The following is a 22,202-nucleotide window of genomic DNA, read 5'->3' as shown; positions in this document are numbered from 1 at the left end:
TTCCTAGCATAGAATCCTTGAACAAAAGCACAGTACAGCCACTAGAGTAAAATTTCCTTCAATAATGGCAAGAATTCTATTTACATCTTCAAGTTTAATCTTTTAAAGAGCAAAATCTTCCCATACCTAATGCCAAAATAACCAATTTCTTAGTGCTCAGTCTCTCCTACGTAAATGAGAGGTGTTCAAACAAGATAGAGCTAATATGTAACAGCTTATAACACAACTTTTATTAGAAAAGTTATACATAACAGCATCAACTATTTTCAAGAATATTAACTTTGAAAAGCAACAAAAACAGACTAAAAATGTGTAACAAGAAACTAATGACCTTTTCTATAATTAAACATTCAAGTTATCTACAATGTCGCTTTTTACAAAGGAGAAAATTATGGTTTTACAGGCACATCATGTTGAAAATAAAGCTGCAGTAATTTTATACAATTAACTTTTTCAAGGATTAGTAAAACATGGTCATCATGTAGTCTCAGAGTTTTTTAAACATTCACATAATTTTACAGTTGAGTATACACTGAAATTTAAGAGTCGCAAAATTATTTCACAAAAGTGCCAACATTAAAACCAGAACCTTCAGTGTGAATAGTTTTGCTCTAAAAAAAGTTGAGACAGGTCTCCATAATCAACATATTCACATAATTTCTGGTGCTACCTGGTCTAACAGTAAAGCTTCATATTTAGAACTAAAATCAAACCGGATTTCTTTCGCAAAACTGATAAAACATTTTGAACATGGGAGTGTACATTATCAGAAAAAATTGACACAAAACCATAAATATATCCAAAGAGCCATTAATACACTACACAATTAAGTGGAATTGTGCCCATCTGTACTCTATATTCAAAGTTTGTTGCTATTTTGGTACAGGTGGTATCTGAATTTAGCAATTTTTCTTGTTCTTACTGTTGGATGCTTGCTTAATAAAAAAAAAAAATCAGATAATTTACAATCTAGAAGTCTGTTTTAAAAAGTCTGGAGTTTATATACAGCTCTAACAAACCTAATGCATTATGGTTTCTTAAACAGTTAAATGAAATTACTAGTTTCCATTTGTCACTTATTAACAGTAATTAGCCATTATCAGTAGTGGACCATAACAAGGTGATAAGTGAAAAGGAATGTTTAGTCTAAAACGCTTCACATGTTCTGTCCTTTCATGTATCACACAGAGGAAGTGCTTTCCACAGACACTCGTTTCCCCTTAGCATCAAGGGCTACAAAAATCTGACTGCAAAAATGCAGTGACACAGCAAGCTGACATATCAGGCACTACCTTTCATATTGGCAGCTTTAAGAGACCCACGGTATGCACAAAGATCTAGAGAAGGGGAGAAAAAACTACTACTGTGAGAAGCAGACAACATTTCAGATGAATTTGGCAAAGTTTTTAATCCGACAAAAGTTTGGCCATTCAGATTCACTGATATAGGTTAAAAATATGTCTACTGAATCAACTAGTCAAATTATTGTAAGACATTTTCATTGATACTCAACATCACATGCACCAATATTGCACACATCTGCTCTGAGCTGCTAAACAATCTTTATCTGGGTGCTTGAGATGTCTGGTTTCTGCAGCTGGAACTCAAGTCACCCAACCCAGCCAGCAGTTTCACTAAAAATTTGAGTGGTAAAGTTAAAATACAAACCCCAAAACAACCCCAAGAGAAAACCAAGGACTTTATACAGACAAAATCTAAATTTTCTGCAATGGTCTTGTGGGCCCTACGGATGGGGCGATACACGCACGCACTGGTGAGGGGAGCGCTAGCTCTACTCTTGAGAACCATTCAGATAATGTGAAACCTGGGACCAGGGGTGGCAATGATGTCACTGTAGGGCTCCTCCTGGGTCAGCTCGATAGCTTGCTGCTTTTTCAGCACCAGGAAACTGTAGAACTTTGCAGCTGCTTGTTTTCTATTTGTATTTCTGCACAGCTCAAGCAAACTGATAGATTCTGCTCCAGTCTTAGCAAGAGCTCTCTGAAAAACACAACATTGATACCACAAGTTAAGTAAAGAACTACACAGAAACAACAATGCCTCTTGGCAAGATTCTGTTTGTTGTCAACCACGGGACAGCGAGGGATTCAGAAGAACGGTAACATTACAACACGTACATGAAAATTTCTTTATGGATCTTAGCTAAATGAAACCTAGTAGGATTCCCAGAGATGTGTGAAAAATTTATTGAATCTGCAGAATGTATTCAAGAAACACTGTTGTATAGCACAAGATTTTATTTCTGCAGCAACAGCTAACCAGTCTTTTTTGACTACAGGACAATTTTTTCTTAATAGCAATAAAATAAAGAAAAATCAAGTTTTACTTCTCAAAATAAATGTAATTCCAAAAATAATAAAGTAAATCTCAAGAGCTAACACTTTCTAAAAGATGCATAATTTCCCAAGGTGAAAGTCTGTTTATTTCTAAAACTTCTCTGTCTTAAACTAAGTATCCAAAATCACTTAGATTTTATCAAGGTATTGGCAAGAATATATTAAAAAACAAAACAAAACATGATAATACATCTTTTTGTTAGCCAGGACAACAACTGAAGTGTTTGATTTAAAGCAGAACTGTCTGCCCTGGAATGAATTTCAACTAGATGAAAAGATATTTGGCTGGCCAAACCAATTTTATATTAATCAGACCTTCACTCCAAATCTCATTGCAGATTTAATGTTTCAGCCATCCAATATGATGCTCTTTTGGGTACATGAAGAAAGAGTTGAAAAAAGCTAGTTATGGCCAAAGAGAATTCTAAAGCTCTCTTCAGAAACCGTGATAAAACATTCAGAGAGAAAAACACTACACAACACTACCAACTCAACATCTGTATACTTTAGAAATTATTTTTAAGCTTTTTTCATTTTATTCAGTTGTTCTGATTTGGTCTGGAGCAGAGTTAATTTTCTTCACAACAGCTCATGTGGTGCCGTTTTGCATCAAGGAGGCTGGAGGTGCACAGTCAGCAGCTGACCCTAACTATCTGCCAAAAGGATAATGCACATCATGTGGCATCATGCTGTGCATTTAAAGCTGGGCAAGAGAAGAGGGGGGTGTGTTACCATTTGGGATGTGGCATTCAGTGACAGCCAAATCTCAAAGGTTGCCAAAATGCTTAAGGGAACAAAGGAGCTACAAGCCAGGCTGAAAGGCAAAGGTAATCCAAGAGTATGCGGAGGACAAACACAGAGAGCAAAGGAACAGTTTACACTTCAGGGTGAACACTGTGGTTTTCAGTCCTCGTATTAGAAAAAGCCTCTTTAGTTCCAGCAAGCAAGAATCCATCCTACAGATAGATGTGCAGACTGAATCCACATGCTAGAAATCAGCCAAAGTCATATTTCCACAGTTGTTAAGAGATTCAGCATGGCATTCAAGTTTTCAAACTAGCCTAGCCAGGAAGTAAACATCCTGTACAATGGTGTTATCCCTAGACCCTTATGGGGGTTTGCCTGAAGACACATAGCACAAAGTCAAAGGTGCTAGGATTTCATTAAAAATACAGTCAATTACTTCATAATTTAAATTTCTGGGAATCTTAGTTGCACACCAAGTATGGACTTAAAGGCTGAAAAACATTTAGGTGAAAAAATTTATTTCAAGTGTTCTCTAAATAGTTAAGTGACAATTATAAAAGTACAAATTTAATACAATTATTTTATATAGATTTAATCAACTACATGCATTCTTTCCCCTCTAAGATCACTGGTATTGTAGGCTGTAACATGGACTGTAAAGACAGCTCCTTCTTTACCTTTTAAATCAGCTCAAAAGCATCAGTGGACACACTCAAAAGCTACTTTAAGAGAAAGCAAATGATCATGTGTACCTGAAGGCCATGGAGCATTTGTTGAGTCCTCTTGTTCCATCTCCTTTCTTCTTGATCCTGATCACCCCCTGTGCCATCTTCTTCCTGGAAGCAGGAGTAAAATAAAATGAATCAATGAAGTTTGCTCTGTTTGTTACCACAGGATATTAAATACTGTAGATAAGAGACAACTTAAGTAAACTTATTTGATGACATGGCTGGTTTTCTTGCAGAAAGCTACTTTCATTAAGTAGCACAAGCTACTTAAAATGAAGCACACCAATAAATTTAAAAAGTTCTTATCTAAGGCATCATAAACATATAATGGTTTTATCCAGCCATGGTAAGAACAGGAGAACATTAATTCAAAACAGAATGTATATGTGATTTATAAAATTAAATAACATAATTATTATTAAATGGTCATGAAATAATTTAAGAATTACATTTCCAAGGGCTATTTATAAGGACAGACAAAAGAGTTATTTCTTATGCCTTTTACTGAATCCACAGTCAAACATTCATCCATTTTGGGAAACACACAAACTGATTCTACACAGAGTTCTTACTTCTTCCTCCTCCTCTTCCTCTTTCTCCTTTTCCTTCTCCTTCTCTTTTTCTGGCAGAAGTTCTAGCTCTGGTATTAGCTGGCAGATGTTTTGGGGCTCTTCTGGAGGCATTTCTACAGGTGGTATTTCCAGCTGTTGTGATGGTGGATGCTTTAAGAGCACACAATACAGTTAAACAATATAATTTTGTCAGCTCTTTTACAATAGAACGATGGTGCTACAGACCAGTTTAATAAAATCCAAGTATATAAACTTAGCCATTTGTCAGAATTTTTCATTTTTGAAAAGCAAAAACCAATTTTGTTTTGTTGTCCATATGTGCATTTTCAATCCTTTAGATTCTGCTCAATCCAGGAATTATACCACTGTGAAGTAAAAAGGCTTTCCAGTAACTTCACTTATGCCACCATCCAAACTACTGATCTCATTCCTTGGATTGGCACATGCAAATTTAAAATCCCACACCACCAGATGCAATGCTACATGAACACACTTTAACTCACTGGAACTAGTTATCTTCAAAACATCAAAATGCTGTTCTCATCAGTACAAGCATGAAGGAATTAAAACACTGGTACCTGCAAAGTTTCTGAAAACATGTGCATTACTTTGGTGCTGAAGTATATTCTCAAAAAACATTTATGCCAAGAGGAAAATACAGAAGAGAAATTTAATAGGATTTATGTAGACAGTTTTAATAAAATTAATATATGGTATTCAAGTGCTTGCCAGTAAAGTTACCTTGACACCTGAAACTGTTTCTACACATACCCTAAAATGGCTAAGCGACTTCTGATGTAGTCACACAGTAGATATCACTACAGGTTGTTGCTAGAGCCCTGACCTGGCCTCTAAGATGATTACAGAATTCCCAACACACCAATACCCCCAGTTACACTGACTTAGCACAGTCGATGCCGATTTCACCTCATGGAAGGGGTGAAAGGGCAAGAGAAGCAGCAGCTGCCACCCTACTTACTAAGAGAATGTTACATCTAACACTTCCATTCTACAGTGAACAACCTGTTAGCCAAGGAATATGAAAAGTGAGGTTAAAAAAAAAATGTGCAAACATGAGACACAGCATAAACCAGTACTGTTGTCACCACAGAAGCATTCAGAAAAACACACCTTTTACTTTGCCTATTTCCTTCCTCTCTCCTTCACAAACAGTTTCCTTTCACACTGCATCACAGCTAGTGTCCAAATCTATTCACAAATCAAATAGGAAATCTCTCCTAGTTGAAATCTCTCAACTAGGAAATCTCTCCTAAGGCTTCTTTCTTTGAAGCCTTAAGCCTGAAACACTAGGGCTGTCTTAGAAGATGCTTATGCAGCTAACAATCCTTGCTTCATGGAAGCTGTTCATATACATTTGCCAGGCAGGACTTGATAAGCAATACACTAGACTCCTTGAAGACTTTTACTGGAGGAAATAGTATAATTTCTGTATCCTACCAGTATTTTAAATGTTTCAGTAAGTTTTTCACCTAACAAAGGCACCAGAATGATACTCAGGGACGAATGTTCTGATACTACTACAGCGAATCTCAAAGGATCATAGGAAGCTAGGGCCTCAAATCTGTGTCATTTCTTACTCAAAGACACTGCCCACTTGTCATTCCTCACAAAATAAATAGTAAAAGCTTACTCACAGGTAGCACTGGCTCTGGTTCTACTTGCTGCAGTTTGCGTTTAACTCCGGTCTGAGCTGGTGGGGGTGGCATAACCGATTCATCCAGGTTGGTTCTGCTGCCTTCCATCATCGACTCTTGTAAACGGCTTGGTTCCTCCAGAATGGGTTCATCTGTTTTCCATAACAAATCTTCTTTTAGATACTTAAGAATGTTATTAGAAACTCTACTAAAATCCAATCTGCTATTATTTTAAAATTGAGCACTCTCAGCAGCCTGTACTTTTAATCCCCTGGTTCAAGCAATTACTAAGCATCCCGTATTTCTAGGAAAAAAAGTTATTTTATGTCGGAGGTTGCATCACATCAAGCTAAACAACCATTACAAAGCTCATTGTTTCATACATATTCTTTGATGACTTAATACAAAGCCCAGATGAAAGACAAAAATAGGCTCTGAGGGAAAGCAGAGCATCTTTGACAAGACACAAACCAATGACATCTCGTTGCTGCTGCTGCTGTTGCTGCTCCTCTCTGGGAACCTCTGGGTTTTCAAAGTCTTTAAGGAACTCATCAAGATTGTCAGCTTCTCCACCTTTCCTCCTCTTTCTCAGGTCTTCTGGTACCAGAGGTGTAAGACAGCGAGTAAAGAGCTACAAAGGAAACATTACATTATTCACTATTGCAGTTCTCAGTGTCCTTTTATTTCATTTTGGATGATTAATTATGGCCTTTCTCAGTTTTTAAGCTCCTCTCCAACAGTACTAACTTCTACAAAATTATTTATCTTTGTAACTGATAACAGCAATGTTTAAAATATTTATCTTAGTTCTTTTAATATTTTTTCTTCCAATTATAAATACTACCATCACAATATCACTATTTTATATGCTGACATTTGCTATACGTGAAGCACAATCCTGAATATAGTCAATTTAAAAATGAACTTGCACAAAAACATTACCTTCAGTAGTCTGTTATTCCACAAAGGCTGTGCAGGCAGAGAGAAAAGCTTTTCAACTCCACCAGTTTCTTTCCACATCATCAATTTCTTAGTAGGAGGTGCCAAATCCAAAGTAGTAACAATATCAGAGTAGTCGCTTAATTGGGCTCGAATAGTCTTGCTGTCCAGTTCTTTCACACTGTCCACAATCAGCTTTCTCTTCCTCTTTGCTTTGGTTTCCTTGACTGTTGAGATTTTTGGCAAGTAATGAAGGTTAGCTCAAACAGGTATCATGCTGTAAAAGAATCCTGTAAGTTCTCTATAGGTCTTGCTTGCCCACATATAAAGCTGTCTCAAGAATCTAAGGCAATGCTGGCTTTGGCAGAAGGATTAAAAACTATGTGCAGTATAAAATGTCAAATACTGTGAATGCTCTCCCATAACCTACAAATTCTTCTGTGAATGTACATCTACCTAAGCCTCAATTTCCTCAGCTGCACATGCTTCTCTCTCCCATGGCTTGCTTTATAGGCTGGTGCAAACACTGGCTACCAAGTAGAGGATGGAGCACATCTCTTGTAAGGAAAGGCTGAGAGATTTGGTTTTGCTCAGCCTGAAGGGAGCTTTGGAGTGACCTAATTGTGGCATTCTGGTACCTGAAGGGAGCCTACAAGGAAAACGGAGGGCACTTTTTACAACGACATGTAAAAAGGTAAGGGGGATTGCTGCCAGCTGACAGAAAGTAGCTCAGACTAGGTATTGTGAAGAAGTTCTTTACTGAGGCAAAGTGCTGGAACAGGTTGCTCAGAGGAGCTGTCCCAGATGCCCTATCCCTGTCAGCATTCAAGGCCAGGCTGGATGGAGCTCTGAGCAACCTGGCCTACTGGAAGGTGTCCTTGTGCTCATGGCAAGAGTTGGACCTAGACCTACATGATACCTTCAAATCCCAGTCATTCTATGACTCTAATCACAGATCTAAAATACCACACTCACTTTTCCCCCTAAGCCCTACCCGAGCTCTGGTAGAGTTAATGTGGGTGATTATTTTAACTGTAAACTTCTGACCCTGTTCTAGGATAACTTTACTGTGCTTACAACCTGGTACTCTGCAGCAGACCCTGAAGCTCTGGTAAATGCTGTCTTTGTTGGACCATCAGATGAGCTGGTCCTCTGCTGCCAGCCTGCCACGAGAGGGCAGTGCCAGGACTCTCCCACTGGCCAAGCAGACAATCAGGGCCTGGAGCTCAGTCTAAAAGCATAGGACAAGCTGCTTTCTTTACATATATTAATTTTTTAATAAAGCAGGGGTCAGTATATAATGAGCCAAACATAGTATTGGATAAAATGCAAGTTTCTTGCATTAAAGATATGGAAAATTTCTATTTAATAGAAATTCAAATACAAAGGTGCACCTCCTGAAATCAGCAATTCATTCAAACTACAAATCACTAGAACAGCACACATTACCAGTGTAAACAATCAGTTCCACCCTTCAAACACAGCACATCAAGAACTGTGCTGCACTACAGACACCGTATTAGAATCAAAGACATGCTGAGCTCCATTTCAACTCAGTGCATTTTAACTAGCATGTTTACCTAAAGCTCCAGTATCATGCAGTTACATGCACTGACTGTAGAAACTACTAGCTAGTATTCTCTGACACCATCCATGTAAGCTACCTCTCTGGAAGGTACTGGAGGGCTACCATTAGAATAAAAGGAATTCAGCACTTGATCCCTGGTTTCTCTCCCAAGTGAGAAGCAGAGTCAGCAGCAGTGCTAGACATTTATTTCCACTCCATCAAGCTAAGGTGGTCTCTAACAAACTGTGTTGAATACCCCCAATAGCTCACTCACCAGTTATGTCAATAGGCTCCAGAGCAAAAGCTTCCTCTTCATTGGGAACAAGTGTTGTCTGATCAGTCATGGTTGGTAACGGTTCCACTGGATCCACCGAGTCCGGGCTGTCCGGGCCTCCCACTGCCAACGACAACAAGAACATCTCATTAGGTCAAAACTTTAACAGGCTCTGCTACCCCTCCTCCACACCTTCAGGTAGTTTACCACACCTGATACTTTGGAGTTTAGTATGCTTTTAAGGAATTAGAATCCAAACTACATGAGTTGAAAGTAATTCTAGATCTGGTCCTAGATCATACTCACTTGATACATTATCATCATCATCCATATCATCGTGGGGAGGCTGCTCTGGCATCATTACTCCACTTTCTGAGAGTGCAGGTGGGTCATCAAAAATACCACCATCATTATTACTGAGAAGTTTGTCATCTGAAGCAACCATATGAAATAATCAGATTTGTATCCACAAATTTATGAAATAAGTATAGACAAATTTACAAGGAAGTACAGACAAGTTTATTGCAGCACAGATGAAGACAGTACAAAAGTTAGAAAGGACTTTCAATGCTGACATAGAAGTAGCAGTGCTTTTTCAAGGGGCACTTCAGCTCTAATTCAGAGCTTACAGATAACATTTATTACAAGATACTTGCCACATATTTGCATCTCACATCTAACTTTTTTAGAACTTTGTTTTAAATATGCCAACACTTAACGTACTGTGAGTCAGCGACACTGCTGCAGTACTCACAAACCAGAATATATGCTCAGTGCATATATATATATACACACACATGCCGAGTATAAATACTCACTGTACAAGGCATAACTTTAACAGGGATTTAGCAACAAAGGAAACAACTTCCCCTCATCTACCCAAGAAGTAATTAATTAAGGCAGGAAGTAAGATAAAGGAAAAATAAATTTCTCAAACTTACCCAATATTCCACCATCATTTCCTTCTCCAAAATTATCATCTTTGTATTGGTCTTCATATTCCAGGTGATTAGATTTCTCATTGAGGTGACTGGTGCTCTGTTCAGGTTCCAGCAGGAGATTGGAAGCACTAGTGCTCACCAGCATGTCATCCTCAAATGCACTACCTTCTCTCATCATCTCACGATCATCCATCCCAAAGTCACCTGCAAGAATACAACTGCACTGCTCTAACTGCTAAAACACCAAGATGCAAGAGACCTACCTAACTGATCAACAAAGGCCGATATGCAAGGGCAAACTTAAATTTAATCAATCCTATTTGCAGAGTTAATGACACGATGTAAGGAATTGTGCCCAGCAATACCATAGCAAAAAATACTGTTCAAATAATTATAAAAATAACTGTCTCATTTTCAAAGCATTTTATTGTACTTATTTGAAATTATATAAGCAAGATCCTACTAAACTTTATCTGCACAGAAATCAAAGAATTCAATGGAATTCAAAGACATTGTGCCTTATGCCTCAAGGCTGGGCTTCAATTACAGGGAACAAACCAATACCCAGTCAACACAATTTTTAGATTATTCTTTCAAAACTATTACTGAATTATGGTTTACAATACCGTAGGTGAGGAACCAGACATTCAAGTAAAACTGTCCTTAGGTTTAGATGTTAGAATACTGTCCTTGAAAAGATACCTAAAGTAGCAAACTTGTTACAGTGACTGATTCAACTTTAGAAATGTCCTAATGGTTTCTGACTAAGAGCATGCTTATGATTAAAGCAAGAGCTCACTTCATATTCACATCACATTTTGAAAATTATAATTGTCACAGTACTTCAATGATTAGCTTGACTGAGTGTTCTTCAGCTTTTCTTTCTGCCTATTCTAGGCAGCTAGAAGTTTGCTGAGCATTAGAGATCAGACTTTCTGGAAAAACTGACATAATACACCAAAAATTAAATATATAAAACCACAGCATGTTTAATCTAATTTGTTTAAAGCTCACTGGGCATTCCATAGTAACTACAAAACCGTATCTTACAGTAACTGAAATTAGCTAGTAACACAATAACACATGAGGTCCTTACCAAAGTCATTCTCCTGGAGAATACTGATGTTGCCTACTTCTTCTCTCATCGTAATTTCTTCCACTCTACTCTGGTTCAAACTGAACTGCTGAGCCACATCAATATCACTTAAACAGAAGACAATTATTAAAAATCTCATTGAAAAACAAAGAAGAGATAAAGCCTGCTGAAATAAACATGACATTATTCTGTAAAAAACAATTTTACACTCAAGTCAATTATTGAAAAAAATAAAGGTGAACACTGAATAGAAACTACTATTTAAACCAGTGAGACCATTAATGGCTCAAACTTATCATCCAAATTGCATTGGCTTCTGGGAAATGTATCAGTAACCTCTCATACTCCTTGCTGTGTTTGGATTACTAATTTCAAAGGCTGAATTAACAATTAAGAAAAACCTTCCACCCCTTCAACTTCAAAAGCTACTCATATAGTTTATCAAACACTATTTTGCACCACTACCAAGTTAACACCTTTTGTGGCGTATTAAGGTACCTTATAAATACACAGAAATTTTTGCTGTTTCAAATTAGTATATACTCTAATTTGAATTGACACTAGATTGAACACTGAGTAAGCTGGATTCTAAAGTATGAATGTTATGAATAGCTCAGATAAAAATACCAAAATAGTAAAAACCATCAGTTTTTAAAGATTAAGAACTACTCAGGTTGTGTACTTGTTATATGTAAAAGTAACCCATAAATATTAAGAAGTTTTAAGAATTAAAAGTGCCACTTTATAAGGTAAACAACATAAAACTGTTCTTGTCCAACCTAAGGATGTATGTGATGTAGGGTGCCTTGCATACAAGAAAAGAAAGTTATAATAGGCATCTGAGTTTTTCAAAAGCTCCTGTAAGGACAGATTTAACTTCAGTTAAAGTCAATACTACTATGAACTTAAAATCAACACAAAAATGACTGCACACTTATCAGTATATAAAAAAGACCTAAGAACCTACAAACTATTTTTTTACATTCAGCAATGAGTTAGCTGTTTAAAACCAGGTTCTCCTCAACTAAAACCAATTCTCATGGAAATTGAAAAAATCCCCAAGCTTACTCTAGATCAGGGAGTGGTTGGTCAAAATCGTGAAACTCCTCAGGTAAGGTAATAGCATTATAAGCAGCCTCTCTGTTTTCTTCAGGCAAATCAACAACTCCTGCAAGGAAGAACACCCAGACATGAGTTCCCATTCCTTACAAGGACAGCATTTTTCACCGTGCCCTTAGCGTTTTCTCTCTCCATGGGCCTACTGTATTTAAATTTGTTTAACTGAACTGACGCCGAAAGATACCTTAGATAATGGTAGTAAGTGAAATTCAAACTAAATTCAAAACAAATATCTCAAGCCCTTGCACTGTCTGTATAAAGTAATGTTTGTGCGGCACTGCACAGAGCTGCACAGCCAACAGAGGAACTGCATGTTTCACAACACCACAGGTACCCGCTCCAAAATAATTTTATCATGATACATGGTATGAGCTGCAGGGCTCTGCATTACAGTGGCAGCACAGTGACTTTGCTACTGGTCCTTTATTCACTTCCATCAGCTCCACAAGTCCTGGAACAGAACTAATTGCACTTGGGGCTCAGTAACTTACAGGCTTCTGCACATAAAAGAGCTGTATTACCAAAACCACACACATTCCTTTTCTTATCCTCCAGAGATGCTTACTCTTATTCAGCAGGCATTCTCAGAGCATGAATACCAGATTGGGCATCACAAAACCAGCGCCAGCAGTTGGTTCCTCTGTTTTATTCAAAGTCTTAAAGGTCAGGGCACTTGAAAGTACATGGAAAATGCAGGTTCAATTCCTTCTCTAACTTGCTCTGCCTTCTGACCCACACATACAACGCAGGCAATTCTGAGGTACAGATACTTCAGAAACACTCTGCTCCCCTCTGCAATGATTAAGCAAAGAGGCACGGTCCACAGAGACCAGGAACAAGCATGAGTCTGTAGCTTACTCATCACAGTACTTGACTAGGAATGAAGAAATTTAGTCCATCCTTTCAGGGCTGTTCAATATTTTTACTTGTCTGCTGCTTAAAATGAAACATGTAAATGATTCTCAGAACAGAAAGACTCAATTCCTAAGGCACAATACTGATAAACTGAAAGTAAAGACCAGTGCCTCAGCTTCTGTCATGTGAGCATGGCACTTTTTATAAATATTGATTTTAAGGCGCTTCACCTTCAACATGCACTCTTGTCAGGAGAGGGAACATTGGGAAAACAGAATGCCTTTTGATATTAAAATTATGTTCTTATTATAACCCAGGGAAGTTAAACACAATAGTAGACAAAAAATTAGCAACAATCAACAAATTGCCACTGAAAGCTACATAAAATTCAGTACTTGAATTCAGTGCCTTAATCACAACCTGCAGATCAGGAAATGAAGATAAAGGCATTACATATCTTAACTTTTCTCAAGTAACTGCTGCACTGGCTTTCAAGAGTTGCCTTTTAAAAAACAAGTCTCACTCAAGTTCAGCTTTTAAATCTATTGCACTCAATAACTTAAAAAGGCAGAATGTGATTTAGCAGCTGTGAGCATCCAGCAGCATCACTGCCACAGCTACATTTCAGCTGAGAAAAAGTTCCCCAGGCCAGAATTAAAGAAAACTCTCAATAAAGGCATGAAAGAATGAAAACCAAATAATTAACTGACTGCTGGATAAGAAAGTAATTTCATCTCTTAATATGGAACCCCATTTTCATGGCAAATATTTAAGTAAGCAATTACAGAGCGGGAAATTATGTTGCAAACATACAAAAGGAAAACTATCTTTGATGCCCACACAACAGTTCACCTTATTTTTAGAAACTATAATGTGAAAGTAGTAAAAAACCACCTTACTTTCATATTTCTTTTGTAACTCACAGCAAAAGAATCCTGACCCTTGATGGAAACCAGCCCCCTTCTGTGCTTCTATTCAGTAGGGCAATGGCCTTTTTCAGACAGAAGGTAAAAACCATGCAGTGTATTCCCATTTAACATTATACATCAGCAACAGACAAAATGGTAAGTAGGTTTTTACTAAATCAGCATCAGTAGGAGAACCTTTTGTTCAGAATTTAGTTAAGATGTTTTTCAGCAGACAACTCAGCCAGCCAGACAGCTGCAGTAATTACTTCTCCTACAACCTATATATATACCTTTATGTAATTATACAGACATAAGAAGGCAGAATTGTATGCCTTCTTAATAAATACATTTATCAATGTAGCTTTTCAGAGAGCATTTAGATAAAGACAGATACCTGGACGAAAAGCCATCTTAATCTTAATGAAAGCCTCATTACAGTCTGCAAGAAGATACTTTGCTTTCCTGTGGTAGATTCTAACAACGCCTAGTAAAAGATGTCCTGAGGTTCGAAGTGCCATCTTCACCTAAAAAAACACATTGCACAATCAGTGAATTAGATGTATCCTCCTTTTCCCTTAAATGACATCTCAGTCAGCTTTACATTCATTTTCTCAATAAAATCAAATACCCAACACAAGTATAAAAATCATCAGAAATCTGAAGAAACAAAGACTGCGAAGTTCAAAGTGATGCCATATCATTTATGGATTATCTAGCAAATATCACCAAATTAGTAGCAGCTCATTCCAGGAATTCCCAAACACTGCTCTGTCTAGTTAAAAAAAAAAGTGACAAAGCCTATTTTTATCACATCTTCTTTTCTACCACCTTTGCTACTTCAATTGTGGAAAAGGTGAAAAATACAAAAAGTTGGGCAGCCATAAATAGTGATTTGGTTAAGCAAAATCTGGTAAAAAACTGTTAGCTACCTCCCCATGTTCTGTCCTGCAGTGGAAGATGTGAAGTGCCCATAAACAAGCACTGTCACAGTAAAACAATTTTAAGTTCCTTTCCTTTTCAATATCACTGCTTTACTATGTAATGAAGTATCTACTGTGGGAACATAAAACTGAAAAAAAGTAATTCACAGAAGGATTCTTCTTTAAGTATATTAGACTGAAAGAGCATGAAATTTGTGTTGAATGGTACATGGAATAATTATCTCACAGAAAGAGTAAGCCATACAGGATTTAACATCAACCTAAGAATTCAAGATTTTTATTTTCTCCAATGACTTTTTAATATTTCAGCTAATGAACTGCTACACAAAGTTAAATAGACGAATAAGTGCCTATTAATTTCTCCCTTCTCTAAAAGAATGCTCCAGCTCACTAGTGAGCCCATGAACATTATCTTCTTCCTAAATCCTTCCAAAAGTCATAATGAAACAAATCACTATTCTGGAAGAATAAGCATCTCTGTGATTGTACAATACACTTTTTGCTTACACTTAGCAGCTCTTCTAAAATCTAGAGTAGCATTATAAAAACTGTTAACATTTTTATCAACCAAAATAAAGATGAAAGTAAGTTTTCTTTTGTTTTCAAGTAGTTGTTTTTTAAGACACTGACATCTATTAAGTGACAAAAGTCACAACTGCACCATCAGTTCTAAGATGAACAATTTCATTGTCATGAGTAGTAGAGGGGAAGAAAAACAACCATGTAAAAACATCAAGCTACTTAAAATTTCCTCGTGTTTCACAACAGAGTATTTCACATCTCAACAGACCTTTCCACCCTTTAAAATAGCAGCATTAAGAATTTTATTTCTTCAGTGATCCATATAGCAATTACCACCTGTACACCCAAGTTCTTTTCACTGCAAGGTAACATAAGATTAGTGTAAAACAGATACCTTTGGGGAAATGATGCTCTCCACGCTGCTCTCTAGATTACATTCAAAAACATGGGCTTTGGTCAGCTTCTTATCCCAGTGGGCCGCCAGCCAGATTTTGGCCAGCGGCCCACGTTTGCTCAGGACAAAGTGGGCATAGAACATGGTCCCAGATGTCTAAAACAAAGTGCAAACCTGTAGAGAAAGGCAAGTATTTCTTTCCACATCTTTTATTTTATGAGGAACATCCTTGTAAATACCCCCCTTATCCTTAAAAAAAGTGCACATTTGACTTTTAACCACTGAGGTCAGACTATTTGTTTAATATGCTTAAGAAGCTAACACAAATTATATCCATGTATTAGCACATATATGTATTTATTACAAAGAATTACAAAGCAAAAAAACCACCCAGTAACAGCCACACACACAACTTAGAAATGTTTACCATCCCTCAAGAAAAAAATAATCTTGACTCTTTTTACCTTTAGGGTAATGATACCAAACTCTCCTAATGCAAAGAAGCACATCTCAGTTTTCATTCCACAGTAGTTTTCTATGACTTCCACTTCTTTCTACTTTTAGTTCAGTAGCTACTACTCTACTATACCAGTATATATTGTACATTGTTCCAGCAAAAGACGCACCTTTACGAAATATACAGCCCTAAATCTTTTTGCACTTCGCTATAATTTCCTGAACAGGAAGCACAATCATGTCTTCCATTTCTGAACAGACCATTTTCAATTTCATTTTTTTTTTAATCGAGTGTTGATGAAAGTGGTGAGAAAACTGACTGCATTATTCCAAACTTCCTGTTTCCATCTTCTTTTCTCCTTCAATGGAAAAAAGAAGACACTCTTATCTATTTATCTAGTAATTACTTTTTTACGACTGATAAAATGCCAACACATCAAACCATGGGGAATCAGAACAGCATGATGCCTTATGATCTACACATACCACTTCCATGCATGATGTAAACATGATTCAGTTAACTACAAGTAGAGGAAAAAAAAAGTTTGCATTAAAAAAGTAGAAGAATCTCCACAAGGAGTTTTTCCAGTAGTTTCTATAACCCAGGAAAATTAATCAAAAGAGAAGAACAGAAAAGCACAACTAGTGCATTTTAGTTTTTACCTCCTCCACAGCTACAGAAAAACTGCCAGAGGAAGCACAGCAAGTCACAATTGTTCTGGCTAGGAATTTAAGCATAGGGGCAAGAGAAGCTTGGACACTACTGATTTAGTGGAAATAAAGCCAACTTCTAGACATCTGGATAATAAATTAAAAAAAAAAAAATGTATCTCAAAGTCAAGTCCAAGAACTTTTTTTTTTTTTCATTTTGGGAGCTGCATAAAAGAACTGATTATCAAGCTACTCTCTTAATGACAGATTGGCCACCAATTTCATCCATGACCAAAACAGAGGAGAGGATTTTAAGGAAATAAAGGCCACATTCAGCTTAAACTCAAATTAACTCAGTATACAGAATTAAAGCTACTCTTAGGAGTGAAGTTAATAGCTTGTTAATAGCTTTTAGTCATAACAAAGCTTCAAATTGACAAAAAGTTAAAATGCCATTTTTATCTGTTGGGATTGTGTGAGGGCTAAGAACAGCACTGCACAAAGATGGGCACAAGCAAGTTTTTCCAGGAAGCACAATGAAATAAATTTTGGATAAACATTATTTAAAGGAAGGTATTCTACTTTTTCCCCCCATTATTTTTTGAAAGAAATCACATTATCTTAAGTACAGGAGACAATTCAATCCTTGCATATTTTTGAATGCCTCAGTATTTTTGTATATGCAGAGACATAAGTTTGCAGTACAGCATTTTGGTATCTTGAGTTGCTACTAGAACCATGCAGTACTAAGCCTGTAATTACCCCAGACCATGAGGAACAGGGGAAAACACAAACAGAGTAAACAAAACCACTTGTATTAATCCATTAAAAGCATTCAACAACAGTTGCAAAAGAGCGTACTTTGATTAGTGGAGTTTGGCACAATTATTAAAACAGATAATACAGATTTCACAAAACTTCAAACATACAGTTAACTAAAAACATACTTATGTTTCCTGTTAAATGTGAAACTCACTATTTGGACAACTTGGACAAAATAAATTTATTTATCACTTTATATCTGTTTCTCTTCATCCATCACTGAAGCCTTGCCATACTGAAATACACAAAGGAAAACAGTGACTGACAATCAGACTACAGATAAAGTGTTTTTCAATCTGAACTGTTATTAACAAACAAGGATTCTGTTACCTAAAGCAATAATTTCCTCTCACGTTAGTCCCTGCCACTTCCAAATTCCAGCAGATGCTCTGCGTGGCAATAACGGGGTCAGAGCAACTGTATAAAGCCCACCTTTACAGTTCAGCTGTTTAGCACCTCAGCTCTTCAAAGGCTGCTCCTGCTCTCTCCAGATTTTCTCTTTCTTTTCAGATACTCCCTCTTCTGCATTTCAGGCTTTTTGTCTGATCTTTAATTCATAGCACAGTATGTTGAGGCAGTGGCATAAAGGAAGAAATAGATTTTCTGGCATAATTTGAGACTAGGATGAATGTTAAAGGAACAAAGAGTTTCTACAACTGGCAGAGTACTCAGGCAGACATAGAAACAGACATAGAATTTAACACTGGCTGAAAAAGCAGCTCCTCAGAATCCACAAAAGAAAAAGAGTCACTGATGGCTCTTAAAAAGCTTGTAAGGTAAAACACAACTGTCAATTTTTGAAATTAAATGGATATGAAACAGGACCACAAAACTTGTTCTAAGAACTTTGGCATTTTTCTGTCTTGCTTGCATTCCTCTAAGGCAAAAAGAGTATGTGCTCACACCAGGCCAGGTAGGACCAAATCAACCTTTTAGAATACCTGAACCTTTGAAGCAAATGCAAACGTAATGGCAGTAATGTGCCACAATTTTCCTCAGGTTTTCTCTGTCTAACTTGGTCAACAACTGCACAATTTAAAAAATACTGTTCTTCCTAGAGTAAAAAAATTTCTCTACTCTGCACTCTTCTCTTTGCTGAACTTCTACACACAAAGTAAGCGAAATGCAAAGCAGAACTGACATAATACTGGTCATACACAGGGTCTGATCCAGAATGTGCCTGTTTCATCCTCTCATCTGAGACTCTGGTAATTGCTCCTTTCAAAATAAGAAAATTTGGTAGATGGTGTAACTATGAACTTCATCTTAACCCTCAACTCATGTATATTTCATCTTAAAATCCTTCTTCTGATTAGAACAGCTGTCTAACCTCTGAAGAGCACACCAGCATAGTTAGTGCTTAATGAACTACAAGCTGACAACAGGCAGAACATTCAACATATTTTTATTTGACTGTGGCTCACTTTAGCTCATTAAACCTACTCATCAGCTGCTCTCCCTAGATTAGGTTATGTACACACAGACACACACACCAGTCCCCAACTAAAGTTCAGTCTTCTACTTTTTTTACTGTCACCTACTTTTGTTCCTTGTAAAGCTAGTCCAAAACCACAGTCACACATGAATGAGTAGACAAATTCCACACTACAGTTTAAGAAATCAGACAGTCATTTTAATTAATTTGTCCTTATGCTATCCTTCAATTTCTCTTTTCTGTTGGTTTCCTCCTTCAACTGCATAATTTCCTCCTAAACTGTTTCTGCTTTGCTAAGCCCAGGGATCATCCTGTGCACCTGCAACAATCTGAGCTGGCCCTATAAGACTTCAGAAGTTCAGAAGAACTACCCCGACCCCGCAACTGTTCTTTGAAGAATTAAACTTTAAGTCATAACCCTTCACTCTCCAATCCTTCTTACATCACTAAACTTCCCATGTGTAGGTACTCACTAATGCTGCCTCCCTGGCAGGTTTGGATACCACACTGAATACCTGCTGCCACTGAAAAAAAAAAAAAATCATCACAAACTCCACTAACATCACCTTACAGCTCCAAGCCTCTTTTCACCACTACTTTATCTGATCTCCTTCCTTCAACCACTTTTATAATTGTTTGGTTAATCCACATTTATCTGAATTTTAATATATTTATTTGTGGCACTTGCAGCTTTACTAAAGCTCAGTGTCAAGTCACCTTAATTTCTTATGTCTACAAAATTAATTATTGAAAAAGATAAAACTAAACTAGTTTAACTTTACATACCTTTGGTAAATACATACAGCATTTTCCATTTGTCTCCAGGTCTTGTTTCTTGCATCAACAGTTTGTCAGAAATTCTGTGGCTGAGGTTGCACTACCAGGTCTGTTAATTACTCAAACCATACTACTCTGTTACAGGACTGCATTCACTGCTCTCCAATTACAATATACTACACACCTACATAATCAGATGGAATCAGAACCCCACCAAGGTTACTAATTCAAAAGGCAGATCATTCACAAGTACCTACAGAGCTGGAAATTACTGAACCCTGTGAATACCGGGGCCCTCCTCCCTCAATTCCAAATTCACACCTAACCCTCAGCAGGTACCCTGACCTTGCCCCTACACTCACACTCAGAATGCTCAACCAGTAGAAATCTTTTTAATTGAAGGCCCTGTCTCCATTATCCCAATCTATTTTGTGCAAGTCCAGATCCAAGTCAAACTAATAAACTTGCAGAAACCATGTGCTAACACACACTTTTAAAGGAATGTAAGATAAACAGAACTCCTTATGTTATTCCAGTGTTTGCAGTTATTCTCTGCACGGTTCATCCAAAGAGCCCAAATGTAAAAAACTTTTTAACAATTTTACCTTTAAGAAGTTAGACTGATGTGGTAACTAAAGCAAGTACTCCAATTTCTGTAGGAAATCCCACGGTATAAGCAAGACGTGATTAATTTGTGTGGTCATTTAAGTTTACTGTAGGTCTAACTTTTTGCTCCTCCTTTTATTACCCCTATCACACCTACTTCCTCTCTAGTTAAAACTCTAGATGAGTGGGCTTTGCTTTCCCAAATTTTGTAAAATGTCTAATATTTACAAATGAACCATCATAAGATAAAGCAGAAGCCCGATCCTAATAAGGCCTTGATGTCCCCCGGTTTTGATAATGAGTTTTACTGAGTAAGATATTAAGGAAAGCGGGCTTATCACCCACATTTGCACAATGTGGGCCTAAATGGTAACTTCTCCAAATTTACAGTAGTTTATGTGTCTGAATTTAAAGAAAAGCCATTATCAATGAAAGATGCCAGTAAGTCACAGTGACCCCAAGTTTCCTTTGTTATTGATAAAAACAACGCCCTGTTTTATATTTAACAGAAACGTTTCTAATCAGGATCAGAGAAATTTTTAAAACAATACCAAGATTTCTAACAGCGTCCCTAAGATAAAAATCCTGGTTCTTCAAAAGGCTGGCATTTTTAAAGGGCCCTTTTATTTGCAGCTCAACAACCACAGTGTCCAGACGGCAGTTCACTGCCACTAGAGAGGCTGTGAGAAGCCTCAGTACCCTGCCCCATCCATGGCAGAAGGAAAATTTTACTTAAAACCTGAAGACTGGCAAATGGAACTTTGCTCGCGTACCGCAGCCGCCTCGCTGTCCCTCTAGCGAAGGCGCAGCCAGGGATGTGTTACACGGCGGCGGCCCCGGCCTGCCCTCGGCTCCCCGGGCTGCGCCGTGACCGGCTCCCGGGGCAGGTCCCTGCGGCCCCGGCGCGGCCGCTCCAGGGGCCCGGAGCCCGCCCCCGGGCCCGGCCGCGCTCCGGGCCCCGCTGCGCCCGGCCTCGCCTCAGACCGCCCCGGACACCCGGCCCGCGCAGGGTCCCGGGGCGGCCCTGCCTTCCCGGCGAGTCCCAGGGGTCGCGGCGCACCCGGCGGGCCCTCCAGGGCGGGAGGGCTCGACCGAAAGCCAACTCCGAGCCCGAGCGTCCCGGGAGCGGGGCTGGGGCTGCGGCTGGGCCCCGCCGGGCCCCCCCAGCGCCGGCAGCGACCGCGGCGGCCGGAGCCACTCCTTACCCTGCTCCGGGCCCGGGGACCGCTCGCTGCTCCCGCCCGAGCCGAGCCGAGCCGGGCCGGGCCGAGCCCGAGCGCAGCCGAGCGGCGCCGAACCGAACCGAAGCTGAGGCGAAGCCGGGCCGGGCCGAGTGGTGCCGAGTGGAGCCGAGCCGCTGGCTGGAGCGAACAAGATGGCGGCCGCGGCCCTTCCTGCGCGCGAACGCGCCGTTCAAACCGCAGGATGTTTACGGTCAAATCCCCCCGACCGGCCCGGCCCCGCACTGCGCCTGCGCGCGGGCTCCGCGGGGGGCGGGGCCGCGGGGCAGCCGCGCATGCGCGGCTCTCCCGGGAGCGGCCGGGCCGTGAGGGCGCCGCGCCCTGCCCCGCCCCGCCCCGCCCGGAGCGGCTCTGCGCTCGCTCGTGGGTTTAAATCGTGTGAGGGAATCGCTCTCTTCTTCCATGGGCCACTCCCGGATCTTTCTGGTCCCTGCAGCTCCCCCCTGCTGCCGGGCCCTGCAGGTGTTTGTGCTGTGGGATAGTTTGTTGTTAAGGGGAGCAACTGCAGCCACCGCTCACTTTCTTTGTTCGGACCAATTTGATTTCTACAGTATATAGAAAAGTTTTCTTGGTCCTAATTTACTGATTTATGTTGGCCA

General features: G+C 38.9%; 1 protein-coding gene across 1 annotated transcript; it reads right to left on the bottom strand.

The window, feature by feature from the left end:
• Positions 1-204: 204 nt before the first annotated feature.
• On the bottom strand, positions 205-21,802 carry RAD21 (RAD21 cohesin complex component). Its single transcript, XM_021546396.2, has 14 exons — positions 21,568-21,802; positions 15,616-15,789; positions 14,153-14,282; positions 11,945-12,044; positions 10,877-10,983; positions 9,781-9,984; positions 9,146-9,271; positions 8,840-8,962; positions 7,002-7,225; positions 6,531-6,690; positions 6,060-6,211; positions 4,405-4,554; positions 3,857-3,940; positions 205-2,001 (listed from the first exon to the last, which is right to left on the bottom strand). Exons 2-14 carry the CDS (start codon positions 15,757-15,759, stop codon positions 1,810-1,812), a joined length of 1,896 nt encoding a protein of 631 aa, XP_021402071.1. The 5' UTR covers positions 15,760-15,789; positions 21,568-21,802; the 3' UTR covers positions 205-1,809.
• Positions 21,803-22,202: the final 400 nt, after the last annotated feature.

Source organism: Lonchura striata, chromosome 1 (assembly GCF_046129695.1).
Source record: "Lonchura striata isolate bLonStr1 chromosome 1, bLonStr1.mat, whole genome shotgun sequence".
Classification (NCBI taxonomy): domain Eukaryota; kingdom Metazoa; phylum Chordata; class Aves; order Passeriformes; family Estrildidae; genus Lonchura; species Lonchura striata.
Note: the sequence above shows the minus strand (reverse complement) of the source record. Positions and strands in the feature narration are given on the sequence as shown.

Excerpts from the sequence above, each read along its gene's own strand:
- RAD21 (XM_021546396.2), bottom strand. The coding sequence starts at position 15,759 with ATGTTCTATGCCCACTTTGTCCTGAGCAAACGTGGGCCGCTGGCCAAA. Across the intron at positions 10,984-11,944 it reads CAACCACTCCCTGATCTAGA|TGATATTGATGTGGCTCAGC; the intron begins GTAAGCTTGGGG and ends CTTCTGTTTAAG. Across the intron at positions 8,963-9,145 it reads TGATGATGATAATGTATCAA|TGGGAGGCCCGGACAGCCCG; the intron begins GTGAGTATGATC and ends TGTCGTTGGCAG.